The sequence below is a fragment of the Paramormyrops kingsleyae genome, chromosome 2, assembly GCF_048594095.1.
Source record: "Paramormyrops kingsleyae isolate MSU_618 chromosome 2, PKINGS_0.4, whole genome shotgun sequence".
NCBI classification, from domain to species: domain Eukaryota; kingdom Metazoa; phylum Chordata; class Actinopteri; order Osteoglossiformes; family Mormyridae; genus Paramormyrops; species Paramormyrops kingsleyae.
In genome coordinates this window covers 33,323,911-33,351,770 of record NC_132798.1, presented here as the reverse complement: position 1 = coordinate 33,351,770, position 27,860 = coordinate 33,323,911, and the positions used below count along the sequence as shown (strand labels likewise).

The window sequence follows — 27,860 nt, the reverse complement described above, 5'->3', positions numbered from 1 at the left end:
GTGTGTCAGCGTATGGTGTGTGAGTGAATGGTGTGTCAGCGTATGGTGTGTGATTGGATGGTGTGTGATTGAATGGTGTGTCAGCGTATGGTGTGTGATTGAATGGTGTGTCAGCGTATGGTGTGTCAGTGTATGGTGTGTGATTGAATGGTGTGTGATTGAATGGTGTGTGATTGGATGGTGTGTCAGCGTATGGTGTGTCAGTGTATGGTGTGTGATTGAATGGTGTGTCAGCGTATGGTGTGTCAGTGTATGGTGTGTGATTGAATGGTGTGTGATTGAATGGTGTGTGATTGGATGGTGTGTCAGCATGTGGTGTGTGATTGGATGGTGTGTCAGCGTATGGTGTGTGAGTGAATGGTGTGTGATTGGATGGTGTGTCAGCGTATGGTGTGTGATTGGATGGTGTGTCAGCGTATGGTGTGTCAGTGTATGGTGTGTGATTGAATGGTGTGTGATTGGATGGTGTGTCAGCATGTGGTGTGTGATTGGATGGTGTGTCAGCGTATGGTGTGTGATTGGATGGTGTGTCAGCGTATGGTGTGTGAGTGAATGGTGTGTGATTGAATGGTGTGTCAGCGTATGGTGTGTCAGTGTATGGTGTGTGATTGAACGGTGTGTGATTGGATGGTGTGTCAGCATGTGGTGTGTGATTGGATAGTGTGTCAGCGTGTGGTGTGTGATTGGATGGTGTGTCAGCTTTTGGTGTGTGATTGGATGGTGTGTCAGCGTGTGGTGTGTGATTGGATGGTGTGTCAGCGTATGGTGTGTCAGTGTATGGTGTGTGATTGAATGGTGTGTGATTGGATGGTGTGTTAGCATGTGGTGTGTGATTGGCTGGTGTGTCAGCGTGTGGTGTGTGATTGGATGGTGTGTCAGCGTGTGGTGTGTGATTGGATGGTGTGTCAGCGTGTGGTGTGTGATTGGATGGTGTGTCAGCGTATGGTGTGTGATTGGATGGTGTGTCAGCGTGTGGTGTGTGATTGGATGGTGTGTCAGCGTGTGGTGTGTGATTGGATGGTGTGTCAGCGTGTGGTGTGTGATTGGATGGTGTGTCAGCGTATGATGTGTGATTGGATGGTGTGTCAGCGTGTGGTGTGTGATTGGATGGTGTGTCAGCGTGTGGTGTGTGATTGGATGGTGTGTCAGCGTGTGGTGTGTGATTGGATGGTGTGTCAGCGTGTGGTGTGTGATTGGATGGTGTGTCAGCGTGTGGTGTGTGATTGGATGGTTTGTCAGCGTGTGGTGTGTGATTGGATGGTGTGTCAGCGTATGGTGTGTGATTGGATGGTGTGTCAGCGTATGGTGTGTGATTGGATGGTGTGTCAGTGTGCCCTGTGATTGGTTGGCATCCCATCCTGGGTTGTTCCCAACCTTGTGCCTGTAGGCTCTGGTCCTGCTGGGTCCCTGAATAGGACAAGCAGTAAATAATGGATGTGGGTCTTTTCTTTTAAACCCCATGTTTTGACTCAGCTAATCGATTAGTTGATTGCTTGATGATTAATCAATTATGAAAATATTAATTTTTGGAGCCTTTTCATAGTGGTAACATTAGGCAATTTTAGTTAATTTCAACTAACTATATCTCTGTGTACGGGGGGGGGGGAGGGGGACTGGGGAAAAAATCTCTCTACTTGCTCTTTTCCACAGAGCATCCTGGGAAAAACATTTTGTAACTTGAAGTGGTACCTGATATTGTACCCTCAATGAAGGTACTTATCCCAGACTGCCTGGCTGTAAATAAACAGATTAAAAAATGTAATTTGCTCTGAGTAAAACAGTCAGCTGAGGATTAAATTAATATGTAGGGATAAGAGATCTCTGACTGTCCTCATGTGACTGCACATCATATCTCAGCCCTCTGTAAGCAAGCAAAGGTTTTAACCATCATGGTCGAAAAGAGCATCCTGAGATGTTATAAGATATGTTCCAATAATGTAGGCGAGCACGGGCGGAACACGCCGAACAAGGAGGTACCCGTGAGGAAACGGGAAAGAATACCCAGGAGGGAACAGTGACGCCTCTTCCAGCTGAGATTCCCCAAGGATACCAACCACTGACGTCAACGCAGCACATCGTATGGGACAAAGAGGGCATTAGTCAGCATCAAAACAGCATATCGGAAAAATGAGCAGCGAAACGCAGAGTGTTGGGGATTTCCTCAGGGTTCCAAAGCGTACTGTGCAGTGACGAAAACCCGTCCATGCATTAGTGGTAAGACATGCCTAGATGTGGTCTTCATCTGCAGGCCCCTGATTTAGAGAATTAACATTAACTTGCTACCTAGTTACTGCATCTGTATAGGTGATACAATTTTTTTAAGTTATTCTAGGTGTCTGATGACTATATCATAATATATAATATTGATAAGTAGTATCTGTTAAGTGACAATATATATTTATGTGTAAGTTATTATACAGCACAACATGAGGCAGTAAATTAATATAGAGATACACACAGACCCCTTAAAATTCCTCATTGTGCATTGTTAGGCCCTTATCTTAAATCTATTATCTCCCACACTACACCAGATTCTGTTCCAGCCAATCATAATCATAAGAAAGGTCACCTGACCTTCTGAAAGCCTTGGTGAGGAGCAGCTGTAAAATGGGCCTGAACTACAATAGCTGTACTGGAAACAAACACGACAGATTGTTTGTTTTCCTCTTTGTGTCTAACCCACTTTCTGTCAGTGTTACTCGCATCCAGATCCGTGCCCGGCTCCCCTGGTCTTAACAACTTCCCTGCCCATCAGAAATGAAATAAAGTCATGTAGTCAGTCCCTTAATGTGGACAAGCCTGCAGCCTAGCTGGTCTTTATGTGAGGACCAACAGGGCTGAGAGAAGAGGAAAGGAGGATTTGGAGAGCTAAAGAAGCTTTTTGTTAGCCTTCGATATACATTTATGTTCCTATCTGTTACCTGATGTTGCCTCAAATGGCCCCCACATCCCCCCACCCATGTGATAATTTTGTCCGGCGATGCTACAGTGTAATAAAGCTTTAAATCTTTCAAGACAATCATGGAGAGTTTCGGGATACATGTGATTCCTGAATTGGATGGCTCCCCTGTGACAATGATGTAATTGTATTTGTTTGGCAGGCGGGCGGCACGAAAGATGAAGCCAAGCGAGGCGGCGGGAGGGGAAAACCTCCGCGGGAACGAGCTCAGCGGCGCAAAACTTCAACGCACTCTTCGAGGAACATGGCGACGCAAACAGAGCTGTCAGCTCACAGGGAGGCGGAGGAAGAATGGCTCCCGTAACCTAGACTGAAACTCAGTGCTTATTACAAACGGGCAAAGCAGACTGCCATGTCTCTCTTGACCTCTACTGGCACCCAGAGCTCAAGGGCCAAGCCCACACCCCATCGCAGGCCCTTCTGTGACCTTGTGACCCCTCGTCTTGACTTTCCCAAACCTGCCTCTATTCCTGCAGCCAGATAAAACCACCGTCCCGCAAATCATACCCATACACCCCATAAACACACAATAAACCTTGCTTGCTTTATAAAATACTTCTCCTCTCCAAAATAGGAAAGTATATAAGCTCGCCGCAATATTAGTTTTAAGAATCATTTTTTTGCCGTTGAATTGTACAGCTATGTAATTATGCTGGTTAATGGTCATACAAAAACATTACTTATACTCACAAAAAGCATGTCTTCTCAGAAGAGGTAACTGGGAGCCAGAAGCATGAACTCCCAAGAACATTCTGAAAGATTTTTTCCTCATAATCCACCGTGAAACAGCCCTGAACCACTAAGGCACAACAATACCACCAACCATCTGCAGATGATGCTGTCTGGTGGTTAGGTATGGTACCAAGTGGGGATTTTTAAGATGTGTTAGAAGATATTACTCAGAGAAACGACAATGTAAGCTTTCCTTGTTGTGGCCTGGCATAACTGTCATTACTAAAACAGTCACTCACAAAAGCCACGCTAGTCTTCAACAGTTAGCTGATTAGATGAGAGCTGTGTAAAAAAAACCTGCTGGTTTAAAAGATGACCAAAGGGGTGCCTTTGGTCATGAAAACGCCTTCCAAACCACATGCGAATCTAAACACCATAACAAAAAGCGGTCTTCCGGAACATCCAATGGATCCCAAATCTATGATCCTCAAATATCCAAAATATCACTGTTTCCTTGTATTGCACATGCTATAGACATTATAGACAACATTAGATAGCTACAAAAACAATGGCACCAACCTCAAATACTGCAACTACAGCTACCTCCAAACATTAATGCAGATATCCAGTCTTACTGGCGTGTAAACACCTGATTTGTGCTGGAAAACAACATAAACTGTTACAATTGTTGGCCCTATGCAACAATGAGTCTATATGCAAGATTGTCACCTAAGAACATCAAACACCTTGGACCTTCTTGAGAACGTTGTGGTTTGCAGAAAGGGGAATATGCAGCCACAACAATGTTGATAATGAGAAACATGAGTTGCTAGCCAACATAAACAGTAGCTGAAGTAGTAATCTCCATGAAAGAATCTTATGTATGAACACTGGTCCTCAACTTCTAAAAAGTGTCCCAAACAACTTGTGCAGTGTGTTTTTATTCCAAAATACACAACAAACTCTGATACTGTTCCAGTATATTGTGTGGCACCACAATATATATGTATATACCCTTACATCTGTTACTCTCACTGTTGCTCATGAGCTGAGGGCATTTTTGTGTTTTTGCCCTAGTTTTTGTCCCAGCAGCCATAGCCCCTCTAATTCCTTCTTTGAGTCTGAATCACTCAGAAGGGGGCATTTTAGTCACACTGGGCTGTACTCTGGTTAAACTTCCTCAAAGACACACAAACAGGCACACACCAAGAGATTCTCAAACACTAATACTTTGGCTTCCAGTCTGAATAAAAATCACACAACAATTTATTTCCTGCAAACCTGAGCGACACAGAAATGGGAACAGCACCGTGGTGTGTGGAGAGGCGGTCACTGCGATACACAAACGCAGACAGCACCGCGGTGTGTGGAGAGGCGGTCACTGCGATACACAAACGCAGACAGCACCGCGGTGTGTGGAGAGGCGGTCACTGGGATACACAAACGCAGACAGCACCGTGGTGTGTGGAGAGGCGGTCAGTCACTGGGATACACAAACGCAGACAGCACCGTGGTGTGTGGAGAGGCGGTCAGTCACTGCGATACACAAACGCAGACAGCACCGTGGCGTGTGGAGAGGCGGTCACTGGGATACACAAACGCAGACAGCACCGCGGTGTGTGGAGAGGCGGTCACTGCGATAGACAAACGCAGACAGCACCGCGGTGTGTGGAGAGGCGGTCACTGCGATACACAAACGCAGACAGCACCGTGGCGTGTGGAGAGGCGGTCACTGCGATACACAAACGCAGACAGCACCGTGGCGTGTGGAGAGGCGGTCACTGCGATACACAAACGCAGGCAGCACCGTGGCGTGTGGAGAGGCGGTCACTGGGATACACAAACGCAGACAGCACTGTGGCGTGTGGAGAGGCGGTCACTGCGATACACAAACGCAGACAGCACCGTGGCGTGTGGAGAGGCGGTCACTGCGATACACAAACGCAGGCAGCACCGTGGTGTGTGGAGAGGCGGTCACTGCGATACACAAACGCAGACAGCAGGGATGACAGAAGGGCAAATTTCCAAAACTCACTCAGTTTGTGGGATACGTGGGCAGGACAACTCCATAAGCAAGTACCATCTCTTTCTGGAAATTTACCAAAAGTTTTTTACTGGAATACATCAGTCTTGGAAATTTGCTCTTCTGTTCGGAGATATCAATTCCACCTGAGTCAGGAATCTGAGAGAATGGGAGACGACCCACACAAACTAGCTGGGGTCAAGCAGCAGAAAAACAATGCCACCCCCTAGGTAAACCACAGGATTACACCCCCCCAACACCACTGAGTAACTCACAATTTTTTTTTAATGATGTTACATTTACACAAATGAGTCCATGTATGGATAAGGGTGATCTTCCAAGAAACCTTCAATCACAATACTTATTTTGCCAAGTCATTTTTAAGTTCCAGTCTATTTTCAGTTTGTGTGGCAAATGTGAGAGATGAATGCGGTTAAGGCAAAGGCTAGACGCCTTCCAGTCTCCCTCACGCTTGTTGGGAGCTGGGAGCTTTTTCACCACGTACCCAGACATGCCGCAGCTTCTGCATGCTGCCACGCATGATGCCGCACATGCCTCTTACTCCAAGTGTGGAAAATTCACACATGAACTAAACAAATCCAGCGCTTAACCAAGTGAACACCCTTTACTATATGCCTGGAAACATTTCAAATACACAGACTATTTTTGCGATAGCATAATTTATAATGATCCTGTTGTTATTAAAGTACAAGTTCTGTTCACCTCATTGTTATATTTCTGATTAGTATATAAGGTAGGTATTATCAGCATCTCTCTTCCAGGACGGGGTCATGGTGAGCCTATCCCAAGAAGCAGGGGTCGCAGGACACCTGTACATTACAGCAGCATCTGTAGAGATGCACGATATATCGATTAACATATTGATGCTGGCTAATTTTTGTCAGAAATTAAGATATCGGTATCGGTCGAACGCGTCAGTCTTGGTTGCTATTGTAGGCCGATATTGAAACTCTATCAGTATTAAAAGTTGCCAGCATCAGAGCTAAAGACATAACTACTAAAATAATGGAGATGACTGCCTTGGATGGACAGCCATTTTCCATAGTGGAGAGTGATGGATTTCATAGGGCTGACACTTACAGTGTGAATAAATAAGGGAGACCAGCCCTCGTCCCCGGGTCTCCAAGAATAACATGTGCCGAGAGGGAGGCGGTCATCGATTGCGTGGTCCGAAAATACAGCACGACTCGCGTCCCATATTGAGTCCAAAGAGGACACAGCAACGTGGCAACTGTACTTAGAAGAGGCCTGGATGTGCCAGGCTGCAAGGCGGTTTTCACGGCCCACCCCTGGCAAGTGCTTCAGGAGTTATCTGGTCCTCCTAAACTGAATGTTGTTTGAGCTGCAGTAAGAACTTCACCCGCACAGAGGCAGGCGGTGGGGATCAAACTCACGACCTTGAAGGTGTCAGGTCACACGGGTTGCCACTGAAGCTCTGCACTGGCCCTTCTGCTGTACAGTTACTGTACCATCGAACTTCCAGGTTTCTGGGAAGCACCATATCTGGGAGGACATCCGCATGCAGTTTACAGAAGTCTTCAGCCCAAGTTATGGATTGCGAGTACAAACTGCCTCCCCACCTGACAGTACACCCCCCGAAGACCCCAGTCACATGACAAAAGCACTCTCCCTTAGTCCAGGGGCAATATGAAATAATGATCATTTAGGTTTCAACAAACATAATAACTGTGTTTAAAATCAAACATAGCAGGTGCCATAACAGGTATAAAATAGCATTTTTATATAACAGTTAAACAAACGTAACAGTTGGGTTTCAAACAAGCACATTTGTTCATCTTCTCCTAGTTTAGTATGGCCTGACTGGATTTGATTGTCTTTTAGCTTTTCTTATAAAGTCTAACAACTAAAAAGCCAGAAGACGACTCCTGGATAACCAAAACCTCAAACACAGGTACCTTTTAAATGAATTTGGCAATATGATTATAATATTTAGTTCTGGATGCAAGAGAAGAGCAACAATTAAAAATATAAATAAAGTTTAAGTAAAATGAAAAATAAAATTTAAGAATAAAAATGAATCTCACCGAGCATGTTCAGTAAATATTCAGCTAAAAATGTTCAGATTTTTAATGATATTTAGCTGTAGTTTTCCCTGCCCTAGAGTCTCATTGCGTTTATAAGAGACATCTTACCTATAATATAAAACCAGAATCTGTGTAATTTTTTTAATTCATACCCAGGCTTTTGAGATCACGTGAGGTGGTTCCTGGGTGTTCTGTCAATTTAATGAGAAATGGGAACTGACCAAAGGCATCAGCAGTCAAACTGGCCGGCTTTACCAGCCGATGGGAGCTGTGGATTTGGACGGATTGAAGCTGACTGGCACACCGCCTCCCTATCCATCAATATCACTCAAATACAAAAGACAAAGATGAGAGCGACACACAACATGCCATCCATAGTCCTGGGGGGGCGGGGGGGTAGGAATCTCTATGCCATTACCGCTCGGAGCCTCAACGCACCAATCCCGATAAAGTCAGTCACACTGAAACTCTGACCAAACTCACATTTACATCACCACACAGACATAGTGGAGAGCCACCTACATATTTCAGTTTCGCAGCCAAGTCAACTTGTAATCTTGTTGCTACCAGACAGATGAGCACATAGAAAACTGTACAAACAACAATGCATATGGCCGAATGGGAAAAGAACTCTTTCTCTACATACCGATCAGTCCGTCGCTAAATTCTTGTTGTTTTTGGATCTAAATATGAGGGTGAGAAACCAAAGCGTTTGTTTACATAATTTCATGCTGCAACCCTTAAAATTCCTCTGTATACTACACAGAGTACGAATTATTAACAGAATCACATTTTCCACTTTATAATAATACAACATAAAAGAAAATAAAACACAGTTCTAGCCGGAAGAACTCTGTGAATGACTTGTTATTAATATTAGTCTTCATTTTCTTATGTTTAGGACACAGGGGGAAAATCAGTCCCAATGGGATTTTTCTTATCTTAAAATGGTTATTTTGGAATTGATTTCAAGCTAAAAGTCTGATCTCCATCCACAGGAGACCACCCACACTACCTACAGATTGGGTTTTTATGAGTCAACCAACATTATATAAAAGTGGTGTTTTTGCTACATTACAAAAAAAAATTATAATAAAAAACACAAATATCAACCCTGGTCTAAGCATTAATGAATTATCCGGGGGGTTCAATTTTGGGTAGGTCCATATACCGGCTGATACTCTGATGCCTTTTTCTAAGTCTGTTGACCTAATAAACAGCATTCAGATCTGTACTTTCTCCAACCAATGGGCAAAGGGTGACATTTTCACTTCCCTGGAACAGGGACCTGGATGCTGGATTAGCCTGAATGGGTTATAGAGTCATAAGCGGGGAGCGTTACTGACTCAAAAGCGAGGCCACGAACACATGTGCTGAGTGAACTTTAAAAGCTCTGCCATGTCCAGCCTCCAGCAAACGGCCACGACAGAGCATCAGCTCCCCAACATTCAACCAGGAGCCTGTCCATAGATTCATTTGGTCTCTGGGTCTGCGGCTTGTCATGTGCTTGAAGTCACATAACTGACTTCCAGACGCTGCTCCCAGTCCAGTCTTCAAAAGTGTCAGGGAATGTGTGTTTCTCATCTGATGTTTTGAAATTTCCTCCCTAAGGATGAATCCTTTGGACAGAAATTTTGCTGAATTCATTTTACCAACTAAACATGTAAACAACAGTACAGCAAAAAGATTTAGATTCTCTTCTTAGTTTCTGACCTCTTACAGTCCTGTATTCTGTCCTAAATCATCAATATTAAGTTTGGAATGCTATGTTTCCTATTTCTACTGAAACTTTAAATAGATACTTTAAAAAGTAAACATTTAAAAAATAAATTACTATATTCTAAACAGCTCAAACTAATTTGTTTAAACACTTTTTTAAACTGGAGTAGTTAATAAATAATATACTAGATAAAAACACCAGACAGATACGCTTTCCCAGGAAGCATCCTGTTTAAGCTGTAAATTCAGATCTTTTATAACTGTATCCTTTATTCAAGTGTATCAGTGGGTGCCGTGTAAACTATGCGTTATTTTGTATAAATAAAATGACTCAAATTGAGATTTTCTCTGTAAAACTGATACACATTGATGTTCTGTTAGTCTAAGCTTTTTTCCTTGTCAGGAAACAATGTATTTACAATGAACTTCTAAACAACTTCATGAAAAGCTTTTTTTATGAGATATCAATAAACTACAATATGTCGAATAATGTTTAAGAGAAAGCCTTTTAGTCTGGCTATTCAGATCTGAAAGGCATGAATAGGTCACTTGTGCTACTGCGGGAATCTCTTCACTGCACATCTTTAATGTCACACCTCATAACAACACCAAAGCTGCCTCCCCACCTGTTGTCATTCTGGGCCTTAGGTGGCCCTCACATACCCCTTGTCACCCCTGTCATTCAGTCCCCAACCGTGCTGTTATTTTGTACCTGTTTAACTGCAACTTATTTATTCTACTTGAATGCAAAACTTTCGCCCACAGAAGTGAGGCAAACCTGGTGCACCATTCCGCATGTTAAATCCCGTCATCACAGGCCTACTTTTGTAATGCAGCTTCTGTGTGACAACACACATTCATTGTGCTGAGAAATCAAGAATTCAATAATATTTTTCCAGTTTTTGGGAAAAAACATGTAAGAATATATCTGAGCACATCACCGCACAAAGGAAATCATTTAGGTTTTCACTAATAGGTGTTGGAGATCGAGCAATCCTGAAAATTATAGCACCTACGTAGATGTATTTGGCATAATCAATATTTGCAGAACAACGAGGGTCTTTCAGCACGCCGAAGAAATACATTATGCTCCTTCTACCATAATAAGCATAAAGAAACACCGACTTCAGCCCTGTTAATATACGGTCAGTGACAAATATTTCAGCTGTACGCGTGGGCTGACTTTCAGATTACGCTTTAAATCACGCAAAGGAGCCAGTTTGAGTTTATCCACTACGACCGATTGCAATCAAGTAAACCGCAACTGCAAGAAAAACACATGTTCAGAGCATAAAAGCGTCAGTCATACGCACGGTTTATTTATTTATTATGTTTTATTTAAGTAACCCCAGTGAATTTAGTTAAAAATGGTTTAAAATTCCCCGCCTACGGATGTGTCCACTGGGGGGGTCGTTGGTTTAAACCATCCTGAAAACAAGTGAACCTAAATCCACAACTGCTTCGTTACCTTAAGTAGCATGACACACACACACACACACACACACGCACACATACATACACACACACACACACACACGTAGCCTATGTAGGAATACAAGTGTACAAGAATACAAGGTGCCCGTTGCAAAACTGAGGATAAAACGCTGTCTTGCGCAATTTAAATAATCCTCCCATAATGAAGAATAAAATGGGTCAACTTTTAAACTGTCTCAAAATTGAACGACCAAATGTACCGCAAACCTCTGCGCAATGAGACACAGTTGACCATTTTAGAAATTAGCAAGCTCATTTTTAAATATATATTTAAAATGCCGACAGAGGCTCGTAGTGTGGGGCCTTAAGGTTTTGCTGGGAAAATATGATGGAAATTGAATGGCAGAGCCGCCTTGTTCCCCACCTGCAGAACGCGCAAGCTCACAACACTGCAGCTTTTTAATTTATTACACCGCACGCAAGCCGACATATAGCTAGGGGAAAAATTAAGAAATACACCCGATTCGTTTAAATTTAGCCAGTACTGCACCGTTCATTTGCAAACATATGCATCGTACAATATAAATAATTGCATTGCACAGGAAGACATCACTACCTCGTTACTGGGTGCGTTATGGCTACATTTTATTACATGTGAAGAAAAGCTGAGGATTAGCTTACCTCCAGTGTTCGAATTTCCTTTTGTGTCAAGTCGTTGGATGTGGCACATTTGGTCCTTAAACCTTCCAAACTGGATATGCTAATGTCTATCATATTTTGCACCAGCTCACACTGCTCCAGCGCTTTTTGCAAACTCAGATGCTGCTCCTCGCTTTTTGTCATATTCTCCTCGTCCATAGTTTGCGAGCAGTGGTCGTTTGTATCTCACTTTCCCGAATTTGATCCTAAAGTACCGTTCAAATGAATCGCCGATCAGATGGAAACAAGTTGGTAAACGCAAAGTAGCTGGATTTATCAATTATTTAAATGTGTTTTAAAAAAGGTTTTTTTTTCCCTATTTGGAAGGCGACTCCATTGTAAACGTCCTTTTTTGTATTCCCTGACGGAGTGTTTTCATAAGGGTAGTTCAGGTGGTACTGAAGCTGAGAGCTGAGCTAACAGCAAGATACACAATTTCGAGAGAAATAAAATTTGACCACAGCGCTTGCCTCTCCTGGATCCATTGCGTGGCTCAGAGTCAAGATAAATAAAATAATAATAAAAAAAATGTTTAACACATCACTGCACAATGAATAAACACTAAACGGCAAACATAACCGTTTTTGTTTGTTTGTTTCTTTTTTTTGTTTTTGTTTCTTTTTTAAAGGTGGCGTGTACATTGGGTGTAGGTACTCCCCGTCTCCCGAGCCATCAGCCGCATCCCGGCGCTCTCCCTCCGCACCGACATGTTCCCTGTCAATCAAACGAGCGGCTTTCGCAGCATCAGCGGCGCCGTCGGACGGGCCAGTCCGAAATCTCGCGAGATGTGTTCACCCTCCGACACCCCCCCCCCCCCCCCCACACACACCCCCCCCGACTCGCTTTCTTTATAACTGGAGTGCACCAGCAGAGGTAAGTAAATTTAACTTAATACTGTCGACTAGTTAGTTTTGTGTCGTTTTGCTGTAGTTGTATAGATTAATTTATAAATGATAAATAAAAAAATTATATAGTCCAGACCAGTATAAGCGGTACTATTGTGCAGTATGGAGAAAGGTATATAAGTGGTTTCGATAAATTAATATGAATGACAAATAATATACAGTAATAATGTAATTACCTCATCCTGTTAAAAGCGTAGCTGCTGTCAAAGGCAATTTTCATGTTTTTTATGCTTTCTCGGAAGCATAATGGGACATGATCGCCGTTTATTGACAGGTCAAGTCCCCAGTCAAAATCATGACAAGTCATATTTTTGTTAAATATTTCTGGTCCCAGTACCTACCTTCTGCTAATAAAGAAGTGGATACGTTTAAATATACGAAAATGTATTTTCTTAATCCCTGGAACTGCTGGTTCTGTGAGTTTAAACCGACTTAAATACAAACTGACCATATGTAAAATGTAAAATGCAACATATCGACTGGTAATGTATATAACACATAGTACCTGTTATTGTTATTTGTCAGTATTGGTAATTGCAGTAGTTCATTTAGAATATACGTGACGATATCACGTGTGCGCCAAGCGCAGCGTTCGCGTTTTGGGACTTGAGGAAAACGAAAGCTGCGCGTTTCCTTCTGCAGTCAGTCCCGCCTCTGGGGTTTCATACCAAGCATCCGATTGGACGATCGCTTGCCGTCAAGCGGTTCGTGCGACTCAGGGATAGGCGCAGACTTCCGAAAGTGCGCCAACTGAGCGCTCAGCAGAAATTTGTTTGTATGAGTTACATGAAAAACACGCTAGAAGTGTAGCAAGAGGACATGGCTTCAACGAGTAAAGCGCCATTACAGACAAGAAATCTGCCGTGGTAAGATCGTTAGTCACTGAAGAAAATGTGGTGCTTCTGGTGCCTTTGCAAGGGGTGGGTGTCAGTAACGGGGTGCATCCCTACTAGCTTCTCTTTGTGCTGGATTTTTCTTCATTTATTGCAGTGTTATGTCTACAGCCAAGGGCAATCCGGTAAAGATTTCTATAACTGCGAGTTAGCTGCCTGATTTAATATATTTGTAGCCAGTAACAAATATTTATTATAATCGGGCATCGGTATAAAGAGACTGCTGAACTAGTGGTGGGCGGCATTAACCAGTGCTGCCAATCACTCGGGTAGCCCAATCGTAAACTAGTATGTAACCGGGAACATAATCAACGGGGAAGGTCCAATCCCGTGATTGATAGCACAGAATAGCCCCGCCCACCTTGCTCTTCCAAGATACGCTTCATTTAGTGATCACTGGAAATGCGCAGCCACCCTAAATTTAACCGTCATTTATTATAATTCCATTTGAAAATGTTTTTTGGGGGATATAGCCTGTCAGATTTTCTAACAGGAGCTGGTTAAAAAAAAAAAAAAATCAACATGACAAAAATTCAAATATGTATCAAACAAGTTATATGAATAATATACACATCATTATTATTTATCTACTAGTTACACAATATTTTAAATAATTGTGATGAGTGGTTGCCCAGTGTTAAGCGCTGTTGCCTCATATTTCCAGAGTGGGTTTGAACCCTGCTTCTGGTCTGTGTTTACCTCCTTGAACATTCCATAGTCCAGAGACATACAATTAAGCTAATTGGTTTCTCTAAATTGCCTGCAGTATGTGAGAGAGAGTGTGTGTGCACATGCTCTGTGATGGATTGGCCTTGTGCCCTGTATGGCTTGGCACTGACTTCTGGTCTCCCTATGACCCTGTTCAGAATACGTGTTTGGAAGATGGATGGATGGTACATTGATTTATACGCAAAGCAGCTACAACCCTTCATAACACCCACCCTTAATCCTACAAGTATGTAGCAGATTGGCAGTGCTTCTTTTATGTTAAGTGAAACTATAGATATCCAATGATTTACATGTAGAGAGCAGATGTATTTATGCTTACGTGTGATAGCGGTCAGTGACTTAAACATAAGGCATTGCAGGGCTCCAAACCAACTTCTCCCACTAATAGCACTGGTGGTCCTTACTGAATATTTTAGAAGCACCTGTACAAAATGTAGCTGCACCACTTAAACTGACATGCAACGCAACACATTCATATTTTTTCCATCTTAACTGTATTACTGATAAATGGTTTGGTAATAAACATAAAATTTACAGAAATAACAAAGTCATGTTTTATTTTAAAGGAAAAAGTCACAGAGTGAAGTAGTGCTTTAAGAGAAAAATTAAGTTAAATGGGGTTTTTTGTAATTAAACATAAAGGCCAAAGTTTGTTTCATTGTCACCAAAGAGACAAGCGAGAGTATTTATGGCCTGGACACAGGTAGATGACATCCTGTGCAGAATCGTCCCCAACCCACGTTGTTATGATGACAACAGCCTTGTGTTAGCTCTCCACTCTAATCACACACTATCTCTCTCTCTCTCACACACACAGACAGAGTTATAATGTTGGGTATTGTTTAGATGTAATCAATTCCAAATCTTATTCTGATTCTCCTCATCAAATCTGGTTCATATTGATTCTTGGTTCCGGATTATAAATTTTAATAACAAAACATTGCATTTATTCTCTTTAGAGATCAACTGTTTAAAGATAAAATAACAAAGTCATAAGACTAACAGCCACACTCTGGATCTTGGATGTCAGTTTGCCATTGTTGTCAGTAATGCTTTACATTTCTGTTTAATCTGCCTAATCTGGATGGAACGCAGGTCCGATTAATAATAAATAGGTAAGTGGTACATAAGTCGGGTTTTATCCATAACGCAGCTTAATATCAGGAGGTACATGAGACCAAGTTAATGAAAAAATGTCTAAATTAATTTATGTGTGTTTACATTCCATCCACTGTAGCCGTGTGTTTAAAAAACATATAATGGCCACTTAAACCACATTTGTACATAAAGGCTGTGGTGTTGTCACAATACCAAAATTTTTGTTTCGATATTGATGCTATGTCATGGATTTTTTCTATATTTTTTAGACAAAAAAAGGGAGAAATGTGCTCAAATGTCATTATTGTGCTTTATTTCAAACAAAAATGTTTTTAATGATATTCAGGTCATTTGCAAGGAGGTGAGTTAAAATTTAAGCATATTAGTCAAAAAGGCAGGTCAAGCTTTATTTTATATGTTGGGTTGAATTAATTGCCAAGTTCGGGTCACTCATGAAAAGGAGCCGCGCATCTCTGTAAACTCTATGAATATGTATATTACCGCTACGGAGAGGCTTTTTCGTCACTCTTGATTTCTTTCATGGGTGAAATAGGGAAGTGAACAAATTAACTATCACCTGTTGGTTTTTTAATTCCTTGAGAAGGTTGGAATATTTCTCCAACAGTTGTTTGGCCATGGTGGTGTTTGACGAAGCAGGATTTCTCAGTTAGCTGGTTAAGTTAAGCCAGAAGTCATGAGAGTCCAATAGAAATGCTCCTTAACTAAACTCCTTTTAGACAGTCATGACTTCTAGCTTTAGTTAACCCAGCTAACTGGGAAATCCTGCTTCATGAACATGCTACAGGTTTCGCGTGTTGCCTCCTTTTCTGGGACGCACTTCAAAACAGTTCTTGCACAGAGGTGCTGCTGTGTTTAGGGGCTCGTCTTTTTTGCTGATTTTATAGCTGAAACATCTCCATATTTCACTTCAGGCCCCCTCTTTGTCACCGAGTTCAGGTGTTGCTGAAGCCGCTTGCAATCTCTTCAAGTCTAACCTCAAACAAAGTGGAAAAAGTGCACAGCTTTCTCTGCTGTGGCTCTGCTGTGGTTTCCTGCAATATCACACATACCACTAGTGCAACGTTACTGCTGTCAGCGTTGAGCTTAAAGAGACAGATTCCTTTTAGCCAGAACAAATAGCCATTCACATAATTAAAAGTATTGTTTTTTTTTTCTTCAAAATGCTGGTATTGTACCCTTTTCCAAACTCTAGCACCGCGTTTTTTTGAGTACCAGTTTAGCAGCAGTCAGTATCCAAACTAATGACTGACTTATTGTCTTAGTAATGGAGTATTTCTCAATTGAAGACAGTGGCTTGGGTCATATTTAACCAAAATATTTAATAGTAGTTGCCGATATGTAACTTTTGATAACGTCCAGACATTACACTTAAGTATTTAGACAGTTTTAAAAAACAACACTATTCCGGAATTTTGAAATCCCCCAAGATACAGTTTCACTAAAATGAAATACCGCTGTATGCTGTGGTGCCATTATACCATCCAAGCCTAAATATTAGGTCTCCTAATAAATCTGTTTTTGGTTCGTAGAATAATTTCAAGTGAAAACCTGTAAGTGGAGTTGTCGTGCATTAACCCTTACATAGTTGATTAAAAGTGTGCATGTAGGAATCAATAAGTGGAACCATAATTCAAATGTCTTATCAAAAATTTAAAACCGTTTCTAATTTGAAACCAGTTCTCAATATCCAACCCTACACACCAATCCTCGCCCCCTACCGATGTTTCACCTAATATACGATAGTGGTTTAAAAGAAAAAACAAATTTCAAGTCTTACTGGTGTGCCTAGTTATACTGATAAAATAGTCACAGTCTGGAGACCTGCATTGTGAAATATGTGCCAAAATAAGGAAAGTGGATGTGCTGTTCGGAGAGGTGGCTTTTGAATTCGTCCCTGGGGGCCTGGGTGGAGCGTGACAGCCTGTCACTCTGTGTTCACATGACGGCCGTTCATTGCAAGTTCATTGCATTACTCTCGCAGGGTTGAGAAGTACAGGCCACAGACGTTGGATGATCTCATCTCTCACCAAGACATCCTGAGTACAAGTAGGTAGCCCACTGCCTGTGTGACAGAGCTAAGTAACACTGGGCAGCGTGGGTAATCGGCAGCGCTGTGGGTGTGTGTTTCAGTTCAGAAGTTCATTAATGAGGACCGCTTGCCGCATCTCCTCTTCTACGGACCCCCGGGAACGGGGAAGACCTCAACTATTCTCGCTTGTGCCAAGCAGCTGTACAAGGACAAAGAGTTCAATTCCATGGTCCTGGAGGTATGCCATCTCTCACGTTGCCAGTCAAGTTTTAGCCAAATTTCCATTGGCTTACGGGTTATCGTTTACATTAAATCAGCCAGTGATCCTGCCTACCATGGGTTTCCAAATCTTATGTTTTCCACCACTAGTACACAGTCACTGCAATAAATCACTTTATCCTGATACTGTTATTTATCTCTTATTTACCATGATTGTTTAAATCAGGTGAGGCAGTTATGGACAGGTCACACAGCTCTGTTTAAACTGGGACCTCTGTACTGAAAAATGGCTAAATAAACACAACTGGGTAAATAATTACTTTACTGTAGCTGAGCCGCCTGCACTTGGATAATATATATGCATGAAGCATTTGATAAATTGGACCGGCCTTCGTTTCAAAAGCTGAACGCATCGGACGACAGGGGAATTGACGTCGTCCGAGGGCCCATCCTGAGCTTCGCCAGCACACGGACGATTTTCAAGTGAGCCATCCCCCACACTCTCCCCGTTGCCCCTGTGTGGATCTCAGTCTCTCCATTGATGAAATATGGTGTATGTGTGATTTTTTTTTTTTTTTTTTGCTCTCCTGCCTCCAGGAAAGGCTTCAAGTTGGTTATATTAGACGAGGCAGATGCCATGACCCAGGATGCACAGAACGCCCTGAGGAGAGGTAACCATCTGCCTCGCCTTTCTTCACGCTGAGCACCAAATGGCCAAGGTCTCCAATGACAAGCCTATGGTTTTCACACTGCCTGCCTGCCTGTATCCTGACTCTGCATTCAGCTCTGGCTCCAACCTCGCAGAGCGTAATTTCTGGAGGCTCCGCTACCGCCGGAGCCCTTGTTTACCTCAGTCTTTGGTTTACTGGGTTAGGTCTGTTTGCTAGTTGGCAAGATAAGTGGTCATGTGACAGGAAACACATGGAACTGAGGCTATGTTTGGAAGGATGGAGATTATTTTGCTTAATTAATTAATTGCACGCCGTCGATCCACTAAGCAGCAGTGTCACTAACTGAGGAATCCATCGGTCGGCCAAGCGTGAGTAATTGCCCCGCTGTGTTATTTGTTTGCCATGCAGTTATCGAGAAGTTTACAGAGAACACCAGGTTTTGCCTGATCTGCAATTACCTGTCCAAGATCATCCCAGCCCTGCAGTCCAGGTGCACGCGCTTCCGCTTCGGCCCGCTGTCCCGGGACCAGATCGTCCCCAGGCTGGAGTATGTCACCCAGCAGGAAAAGTATGTTACTTGGCAGGGGGTGTGGGGGTCTTCTGCCTGCCCTTCTTTCATGGCACTGAAGAACAAGCAGCAACTGAAAGTGACCTTTAAGAGTGAATTTATTGATATGTCTATAAGTAATTAGAAACATAATGCAAAACCTATTGTCAATTATAGGCATTTATTGCATCTAACAGTTGTTATAGGGGACAATTCTTGTTTTGTGTATATACTGTAGATATGTATTTATATGTACAATTTACACAAGCCAAAATATTATATATTTGATACATTAATGTATACTGTTATTTGTTTTTCTTTTGAATGTCTGGCATAAAATAAATCAAAGAATGTGATCTATATGGTAGCAAATACATACTTTTAGTATTCTGTTACTGGCAGTTTCTGGCAGAGTAACTCATAATTTCACCCCATATCATTTTTGACTGTGAGGATTCCTGTTGTCCACCTAGATTGACCTGATGAGGGCGCTAGGCTAATCATGAATCATGTCTTTGCAGCATTGACATTAGCCCAGACGGAATGAAGGCACTGGTTACGTTGTCCTCGGGAGATATGCGGAAGGCCTTAAACATCCTGCAGGTACGTGAATGTCCTGTGTCCACCCACACCCTGGCACCACCCACTCCCCACCTCACCGCCCCCCCCGGGCCGGTCTTCCACAGAGCACCAGCATGGCATACGAGAAGGTGACAGAGGACTCAGTGCACACGTGCACAGGCCATCCGCTGAAGTCGGACATCGCCAACATCCTGGACTGGGCCCTGAACAAAGACTTCACGTCGGCCTACAAGCGTATCCTTCGGGGCTGTTTGTGGGCACCTGCAGTCTGGGGGGATGCAGCCTTATCAGAGATGGCAGAAGCAAAACCTACTTCCTCAAAAAATATATTTATTATTATTGAAATGTAATATAGATATTATCAGACACATTTTTTTCCAAATCTGCATTTCTTCAACCAGATTAAAATTTTGAGTTGGCTTTTTCAAATTTCTGCCCAGCTATGATATAATAATCTGTTTTTTTCTTAGTTTTTAGTTTTAGTAAACATTTTTTGGTTTTAGATTACTTTTACTAGTAAACTCACTCTCATCGCCATGTCAAAAACAGCAAATATTATCGCTCAGCAGGAAGCCTTATGAATTTAACAGATTAAGTAACTTCAGCATCCTGCATTGTTTCTTTCTCTTTCATTTTCTCGGGCATTTTTAATCTCTTTCTTTCAGTTAACATTTTGTTGACAATCCCAGAAATGGATCCTGAAACTGATTTTTTTGAGGTAGAAATTTATTATAGTTAATTATAAATTATTAAAAAAAATAATTATTCAACATTTTCTGGTCTGTCTTACCTGTGACCATTGGCAGTTTAAATCAGTCAGTGAAGCAGCAGCTGCACGTTTGTGTCTGTATTCATATTCAGTGTGACCCCCTCTGATTGGGAGACTACGTACCCTGTAAAAAAGCAGAAAGATTCCTGAGAGATGATGCTTTGTGATGAATTGTGGGATAGTCCGCAGACTTGTCTTTGGTCTTGCTGAGCAGTGCATGGTGCAGTTTAAAGGAATCGGTGTGCTCAATGGCACTGAGGTCAGGTGTGTGTAACGAGCGTTGGGTACGCGCCCAGGGCTTTGTGCCCAGGATGGACCAGGCTGGCGTGGACGGTCTTACATCTCCGTGTGAGGTGGAGACCTTTGACTCTGTTTGACCCCTTGATTTTTGGAGGAAACACTTTATATCAAAATGTCAGATTTTCCAGTCCTGCTACTACCCAGTGTCCTACTTTAATGGACTTTGGATGTGTATAAGTGTCCATCCTTAATTTTTTTCCACAGAGATCCTACATCTCAAAACCCTCAAAGGCCTGGCATTGCAGGACATCCTGACTGAGGTCCATCTTCTTATCCACAGAGGTATTTACGCTCCCCTCTCCCTTCCCGAGTCAGACGGTATTTGGAAATGCAGTGGACACACATGCCATGTCGTTAAATGGCATCGACTCAGTGTATGCATAGAATGCCCCGGTTCAGTGGCACAATTCCCCCATGATACATTGTGTCGTGCATCCTGACATGGTCGCAGCCTCTGTCTGAAATCCTCCGCTTGATCTAAACATGAAGCAATGGTGTGAAACGGACGATTAGCTCATTGCAGTGGGCTTAGCGGAGCCCAGCGCGGGGCAATGCCCAGAAGAGACCTAAACCTGAATCTGACACCATCTGCATAGTGACGGTGTAGATGTTTTCTTGTTCCGGTTTCCCTGGAGACCCTTCTGGTTGGCATGGCAACGGGATGTTCCTACTGTAGGAGGAGTCATTTGCCAGCATTGAATTTGCAGCACGCTTTACTTCTGCTAAGTTGGGGGTGGGAAACAAAAAAAAAAGGAGGGATCTCTTGTTATGTATAACTTGTGTTAAATATTAAGCTTTATTTCTATAATTTCATTGGAATAACAGACTTGACAGTAGTCTTTGTCTGTGTATCTCCCCTGTTGAATGTCAAACGCCTGAAGCAACAGTGTTTTTTAGAGAATGGTTGAAACAAAAGCCTTACACAAAGAACGCCTTGCTGGACGGTGTTTAGATAAAACGTGGCATGATGATCCAATAGTGATTATCAACAAAGCCTCTTAGAATAACTTTGGGAAATCCCCCGTTAGACCTGAAAGCTCCTTTATGATATGCGACCACAGTGCATTTTTTTTTTCCCCCTCCAAATGCCATCCTATTAATCCAGTAACCCTCTGTCTGCGGCCAGACGGGGACCCCCTGTCCTTTGTCACAGACTCAGGCGGAAACGCTTCTGTGTACAGAGGAAAATTTTCAGACCAAAACAAAAATAGATGTGGGTTTGTTTACCGTCTGCCCGGGCAGAGCTCTTTCCAGAAAAGTGAAAGGCCACGCTTACGGCTCTGCCCGCTTACCGGCGAGCCCCCCCTCCCGTCCCGTCATGCTACACAGACCATTTGCCCAGTCAGACGGGCTGCTGACATCACTCGTGGGTTTTGGAATGACTAGCACAGCATTTTTTAGCATGTGCGCTGTCGTTCCTCCTACTACTGTTAATCACTGTGGTATGATATTATCTTTATTGTTTAAAGTTTTTGACGATTGTTTAACTTTTTATTTTGTTTTTGAACAGTGGACTTCCCACCGTCAATTCGAATAGGCTTGCTCATCAAGTTGGCGGACATTGAGTAAGTGTTTGGGGTTTTTAATTGGGTTACAACGGTCTGACCAAAATGTTAGGTAATAAATATGCAATATATATGTTGTGTATCTGAATATCTTGATACGTTAGCCTTTCGCTGAGCAAAAGTCTGCTGCTTTTAGAGCAGTGGTTGTTTTATATGAGGGGAACGCAACGTAAATTAGTCAAATTAGTGTTACAGCCACAGATGATCCAAAGCTGACCAGTGATTGCCTGCTGTTTCTTCCCCAGTAGATTCAGATACGTGCCCTGGTCGAGTCTTCTTGCTCATAATTAAGCAGGACTCATTAAAGAGTTGGGTGTTTAATCTTAATCTGCTTGATTTTCATTGAGTTGAGTTTCAGGAAATCATAGGTGAGGGTTAGAGTTTAGTGAAAGGCGTGTTTGCGTCAGCAAGCTGTGTGAACCCTTGTGCGTGGTTTCTGCTCTTTGGATTGCAGAAGCTCATTCCAAGTAGGCTGAGCTTGATTTCCCCTAAGAGGTCATAGAGTTTTTACACGTCAACCTTCATCTTAGGAGACAGACGACATATCGTCTAGTTTTGATATTGATGTCAGTATCATGTCACTCCGGGCCGAAACTCCCACCATCTTCTCAGTATCAAGCCACAACTAAGGCTCCTCAGTCTGCAGTTAAACTGGGAACAGTCTCACTTTCGGAGATTAAGTGTTTTTGTTTCATCTCTGTAAATCAGGTACCGCTTAGCATCTGGGACAAGCGAGAAGATTCAGCTGAGTTCAATGGTGGCGGCTTTCCAGGCTGTGCGAGACCTGGTGGTCAGCAGCGCTTGAGACATCTCCCCCCACGTCTTGAGCCGTGGCCCCCCAACCCAAGAGACGGCAACACTTTTGTAGTTATAAATGCTTTAATGATTTTTGAAATAAATATTTTACACTTGCTTGATCAAGGAATGTTATTTAGTAAATGTATCTAACTTGAAACGAGTATTTGTTTCACAGAGCAGTACTTTGAGCCTGTCTGTGCCACGTTAAACCGCACGCCCTTTATACAGTAGTTTGTTCATTCAACACAGCTGGTCGTCTTTATTTCTGAGTGGAAGTTAACCTTTCCTCCCAAAGAGTTAATTTATATCAGTACAGGATGTGCTGTATTTACTGGGAGATGTGATACACAATGTGAACTATTGCACCCATTCTGAGTTTTTTTTCCCTGGTCATCCATCCTGCCGTTATGTGCAGGTCAGTATTTCCTCACACCAAGACCCCCCCCCCCAAAAAAGAGATGATTATTTTTCCATCTGCGGATTGTTAACAGAATAGAGAACCAGAGGACTGAGAAACATCAGTATTATTACCTATAAATATACAGAATATTACCTGAAAGTTACTCCTAACTGAATATTGAGGGGAGAAGTTTCCAATGGATAATTTTTAATGATCCTTTTATTTATTAATCTGTTACCGATTTGATACTTGTGCACATTTTAAGCATTGAATTATTTCCTCACCCACAATACAAGCAGCTAATGCTTATAATTTTCATGAACACCAGTTCCGACTTGGATTCCAAAGAAACTTGTCAGCCCTGATTCTGGGACTTATTTTGATGAGTAATAGTAACAACAAAAAAGGTTGATATCAAGGTCATTAGTGGGATGTCAGTATTGATTTTTTTTTTTTTAATTTTGGCTCCGTAGCAGTCGTTTTGGTCCTCGGCACCGTTCACTGTGACTTATTTCTACAGCTGCGTGGCTCCAGTCCACCAGAAGAGCCCTCAGCTTAAAGCTGCAGGATCCCAAGTCCCCGTTTAGTCTAGCGGTAGCTGGTGCATGCTACAGCGAGCCTCGTGACACCCCTGCAGGTTCCTGTAGGTGAGGAAGTCCTTTATCTTGTTGGGTATGGGCAGTGCCATCACCTGGTGGGTAGAGATGTGGCACCTCAGGGCCACCCGACTCAGGTGGCTAAGACTCGGCACAAGTCGGGGCGTCCTCCAGAACTTCACGTGTCCATCTCTAGTCCTGCCAACATCAGAAAGCTCAAATGAACGCAGAAACCGAGCTCAAGCCCATTTGCTGCCATAATACATAACGCACTGCGGTTTTATTGCAAAGACCAAAGGTTTGCCGTTACCCTGTCGCGACGACGCCTCCATGTGGATGGAATGTGCAGCACAGGCCATTTGAGAAGCGAAGGAGATCAGTCTCCATGGCTGGGTTGTCCTGACCCAGTTTCCAAATCCGTATTGCCCTGGGAATCACCAAGATCAACCATGAAATAAGGCCCCCTGCATCTGATGGGATCACACGAGTCCGATCCCATCCAGCTGCACGCATGCGAGCTCCCACATCTTCCATGCCCATGCTTCTCTGTCGAGAGCAGCCACTAACATTAACATCTCTTTGGCCTGCAAATGGAGACATAACGAATGGAGCTTCACCGGCCATCATACCTGTCTTCTGTGACAAAAGCCAGATGCAGGCCCTCAGTAGAGAAACAGACTGCTCGGATTGGCGTGTTCATGATATCGTGATCACAGAACAGGCAGTCCCTGATGGATAAAAACAGCCCTGGATTAAATGTATTCTACATGTTAATGATGATGCAGACCCCAGACCTTGAGGCATCTTACCTCAACACGATGAGCCGTTCACCGGAGTGGGGGTCAAACACGTCAATTTCCCACCTTGTGGCGAAAGCTGCGATGGCCAACAGTGCCCCATCAGGCGAGAAGTCACATGACACGGGGAACATGTCGAAGCCCTGCAGGTTCTTCATGAAGGTGTAAGAGCGGAGACTCCAAAGGTACACCCTCTGGGCAGAGAGAGAGCAGCCAGAAAAAACAGTCCGATGGAGACACAGAAGCCAGGAAACAACAGATTGCCTTATTTAACAAAAAAAAAAGGATTTACCGTGTCCCCCCTACAAACGGATGCAATCATGCTAGAGTCCGGGGAGATACTGCAACTGTAAACCCAACTTGTGTGACCAGTCAGAACATGGAAGTTGTTGCCTGGCGATTTGGGGGGGGGGGGGGGTGAGAAGTCACCACAACATAAAACAGCTTTTATTTATGAATTCAAAAATTATTCCAACTGTTTAACAATCATTCCTTCAATTTCTCCTTCCAAAATATTACATTTTTAAACGCCCTCCAGTAGAGGGTCAGAACTGGCCTCGGAGACCCACTGCATGGCCTGGGGGGGCACTCCGGCTGGGACGCGAGTCCACTGGACAATTTAAAGACACTAAATAACCGATATTCCACATCCTTGGACAACTGTGTTACCGGAGTCTACATGAGAACACAAACCCCGACTTGGCCAGTAACTGCACCTCCCGCGTTTTTAAAAAGCTACTCAGAATTCAGAATTACCGGTAATTCACTAAAAGGAAAAAACATCTTGCAGCTTGTAGACGCCCTCAATTACATGAATCTACACCATGCTGAAGCCATACCAGTTTTTCCAGTAGGAACACTTGAGTTTTTCCCCATACACGGCCCGCTGCCGCGGGCAGGCGAGCAGGACAACAGGCCAAAGAAGAGCTCCGCCCACCTGGTTTGCTCAAGTCCCATATCCGTAACGTTTTGTCCCGAGATCCGGATACGAGCGTGAGGCTTCCGTTCGGCGTAAAAGCCAAGTCCCTTACGACCCCCTGGTGGCCTGTCAGATGGAAAAGCTGTTTTCCTGAAAAGAGAGAACACACATCCCTAACAATAACCCATCTTCCAAAACCATTTAATCTTGGCAGGCCTGAAGCAAATCCTAGGAAAACCACTGGACCTTGAATATAATCCCAGTACAGAGGACACACACTTATACACCACATACAATTCACAAGTATGTAACCACATTCCTGGACACCCATGCAGACAGATAGAGACGTGCATCTGGGTGGGGCAGTATTACCCACAACCACGGAAATGTGAGACCACTGCGCTAATCACTGACCCACTGTACTGCCAGTTAAAGTATAATGAATAAAAAGTGTAAACTCTGATGCTGGTTACCCATAGATATCTGTCAGAAGGGATGCTAAAAGGGGGGGGGGGTAATCACATTTCATTTTTGAAGGATTCATATGTATTTTTATGTTGTTGGGGATTTTAAGGGCCTTGCTCCAGAGCCCAATAGTGACATCACCGCGCTGACTCTCAGATTCTAACTCTAACCCTGATCTGCTGAGCCACCCCCAGCCCCTAAAAAATGCACCTCTATGAGAATAGCAAATTCATTATAATAGCTTCCTTGCAATTGCCTTACAGACACTGCATAACAGTATTTCCCATCTAAACAAAATGTTAAGTTTTGGCTTCTTAGTTATGCTCCTTGCAACCTGTACTGTACTACTGCATCTATGTGGGCTATCTTGAATGGCTGTCAAATGCCAACCGTGCTTAAAAATGTCTGGAATTTCTGCTATAGTTTCATAACTTTAAATGCACACCTGTGGCCACTTCCCATATTTTAATATTTCCGTTGTTAAGGCCAGTTGCCAGAAGCAGCTCGGGCGGTACGCCTTTGACATTTGTGCGGCTTGCAAACTTGGAGGTAACAGGTCCAAAGGCCAGGCTCCACACACTGTGCCCGCACTGCAGTGTCCGCTCCCTGCTCCTGGGGGCGTCCTCTGTCTCCGCGCTCCGGTGTCGCCTGCAGGTGACAGCATATTCGTACCCGTTAGGTCGGCGACACGGTAAGCGAGGGCTGGGAGGACGCACGGACGACAATGCACGACGTACTCGACGTCCTGCAGGGGCCATGGCAGGAGCTTTACGATGCCGTGTCCCAGGGACCATGCAAAGCAGCCGCCGTCCGGGGAAAACTGCACGCTCCACGTCTCGCACCCCGCGCGTCCGTCCAGCGGCGGCGGGTGCACAGGCTTCAGCTCCAAGATCAGCGCGCCTGCCGTCGCTGCATCATAATAATTTTTATTACCATAATAAATACGATCCGAACACTCAATGTGCAGACGTGCTCCTCCCCCTTTCGGCGTCCATTTCCTTACACAGACCAGCGGACGCCTTTACCTGCTCCGCGTCGCTCGTCCATTGATGAACACGGCGGCGCCTGCATCCCTGCCCTCTTCCTTCTCCCCGCACCACTCCGGCTTTTCCTCAATCCCGCAACGTGCGTTTCCGCTTCGCCCCCGACATCGGTCCGAAACACTGCCGTACGACCGACAAACGAATCCGATCGGCGCCGCCTAAGCAGAGAGACCGGGTCAGCCTGTCACTCCGGAAATGCGGCATTTAGCTAACATAACCGGCTCTGTCACGAAGTACTATGATTATATTGATGAGTGGATGCATATACAGAAAGTCAAGCTCGCCCGGATAGCGCTCTAGGATACGGTTCATTACCGGAAATAAATGTCCACCCTCTTACACAGACAGCCTTCCTCTTTTACCACCTGACATGCACACGTGTTGCTGTTGTCATGCACCGCTGTCTTCGTGTTTTGTTTTTGGGTTTTTTTCCCCCCCCAGACAATCGCTCTGTTTTATCTAATTAAAATGACGACAGGGCCTGATGCCGACCTAAGGATCGACCCTGCCTGTTTCCTGGACGGACGTTTAAGTTTAACTAAACGGCGTTTTTCCCCCGAAGAGATTTAGCATGCGTGTGTGTGCCCTGTGACGGACTGTCGTACCATTCAAGGTGCACACCTGCCTTATGCCGCCAGGTCCAAGATAAGCGGTCGGAGGACGGCGAAATGGATAGCTTTTGCACTAATTATAATTATATAGCCTATTTAGCATAAATACAGAGGATGAAAAAAGAGAATGCACAAAAGTGACGTGGAAGCTGAACGTGACATAAATTGTAGGCCTGCTGCTTATATTTACTACCAGCCAATGACCGTTCACTTACACATTACAGAAAGTAGTTGGTCATTATAATTATTATTGTTGTTAATAATACTTATATTATTATACATGTTGATTATAAATAATTTTAAAATTATAAATAACAGGATGTTTATTGAC

At 43.5% G+C, this 27,860-nt stretch overlaps 3 protein-coding genes across 6 annotated transcripts in view; 1 reads left to right on the top strand and 2 right to left on the bottom strand.

Moving 5' to 3' along the window:
* ksr2 (kinase suppressor of ras 2) overlaps positions 1-12,328 on the bottom strand; it is a 92,954-nt gene extending 80,626 nt beyond the window's left edge. The window contains exon 1 of one of the 2 annotated variants that reach the window (XM_072708997.1): positions 11,555-12,328. In XM_072708997.1, the coding sequence (XP_072565098.1) occupies positions 11,555-11,731 (177 nt within the window). In that variant the 5' untranslated portion in view covers positions 11,732-12,328. The remainder of the gene's footprint in view (positions 1-11,554) is intronic. The other variant, XM_072708996.1, reaches the window with a different exon arrangement.
* A 66-nt stretch (positions 12,329-12,394) lies between these two features.
* rfc5 (replication factor C (activator 1) 5) lies at positions 12,395-22,817 on the top strand. Of its 2 annotated transcripts, none has more exons than XM_023812360.2 (11): positions 12,395-12,445; positions 17,200-17,264; positions 17,349-17,485; positions 17,870-17,949; positions 18,064-18,137; positions 18,546-18,705; positions 19,206-19,287; positions 19,371-19,500; positions 20,540-20,617; positions 21,846-21,900; positions 22,609-22,817. In XM_023812360.2, exons 3-11 carry the CDS (start codon positions 17,474-17,476, stop codon positions 22,703-22,705), a joined length of 768 nt encoding a protein of 255 aa, XP_023668128.1. In that variant the 5' UTR covers positions 12,395-12,445; positions 17,200-17,264; positions 17,349-17,473; the 3' UTR covers positions 22,706-22,817. The 2 variants fall into 2 exon arrangements, with proteins under 2 accessions (XP_023668128.1, XP_023668127.1); XM_023812359.2 differs by lacking the exon at positions 12,395-12,445 and adding an exon at positions 13,163-13,343.
* Positions 22,818-23,299: 482 nt separating this feature from the next.
* Positions 23,300-27,379, bottom strand: wsb2 (WD repeat and SOCS box containing 2). Of its 2 annotated transcripts, XM_023812358.2 has the most exons (10): positions 27,234-27,379; positions 26,901-27,076; positions 26,613-26,784; positions 26,321-26,523; positions 25,429-25,560; positions 24,784-24,884; positions 24,504-24,685; positions 24,324-24,422; positions 24,005-24,121; positions 23,300-23,892 (listed from the first exon to the last, which is right to left on the bottom strand). In XM_023812358.2, the coding sequence occupies exons 2-10, from the start codon at positions 26,944-26,946 to the stop codon at positions 23,682-23,684; spliced, it is 1,263 nt and encodes a 420-aa protein (XP_023668126.1). In that variant the 5' UTR covers positions 26,947-27,076; positions 27,234-27,379; the 3' UTR covers positions 23,300-23,681. The 2 variants fall into 2 exon arrangements, with proteins under 2 accessions (XP_023668126.1, XP_023668125.1); XM_023812357.2 differs by having other exon boundaries at positions 26,901-27,290.
* Between the last annotated feature and the right edge of the window lie 481 nt (positions 27,380-27,860).

Coding starts and splice junctions, on each gene's coding strand:
- rfc5 (XM_023812359.2), top strand. CDS start 13,297: ATGGCTTCAACGAGTAAAGCGCCATTACAGACAAGAAATCTGCCGTG. Junction 18,138..18,545: donor ACAGAACGCCCTGAGGAGAG/GTAACCATCTGC, acceptor TTTGCCATGCAG/TTATCGAGAAGTTTACAGAG. Junction 21,901..22,608: donor ATCAAGTTGGCGGACATTGA/GTAAGTGTTTGG, acceptor TCTGTAAATCAG/GTACCGCTTAGCATCTGGGA.
- wsb2 (XM_023812358.2), bottom strand. CDS start 26,946: ATGCAGGCGCCGCCGTGTTCATCAATGGACGAGCGACGCGGAGCAG. Junction 26,524..26,612: donor TGGCCCCTGCAGGACGTCGA/GTACGTCGTGCA, acceptor TGTCACCTGCAG/GCGACACCGGAGCGCGGAGA. Junction 24,122..24,323: donor GCTTTTGTCACAGAAGACAG/GTATGATGGCCG, acceptor GGTGATTCCCAG/GGCAATACGGATTTGGAAAC.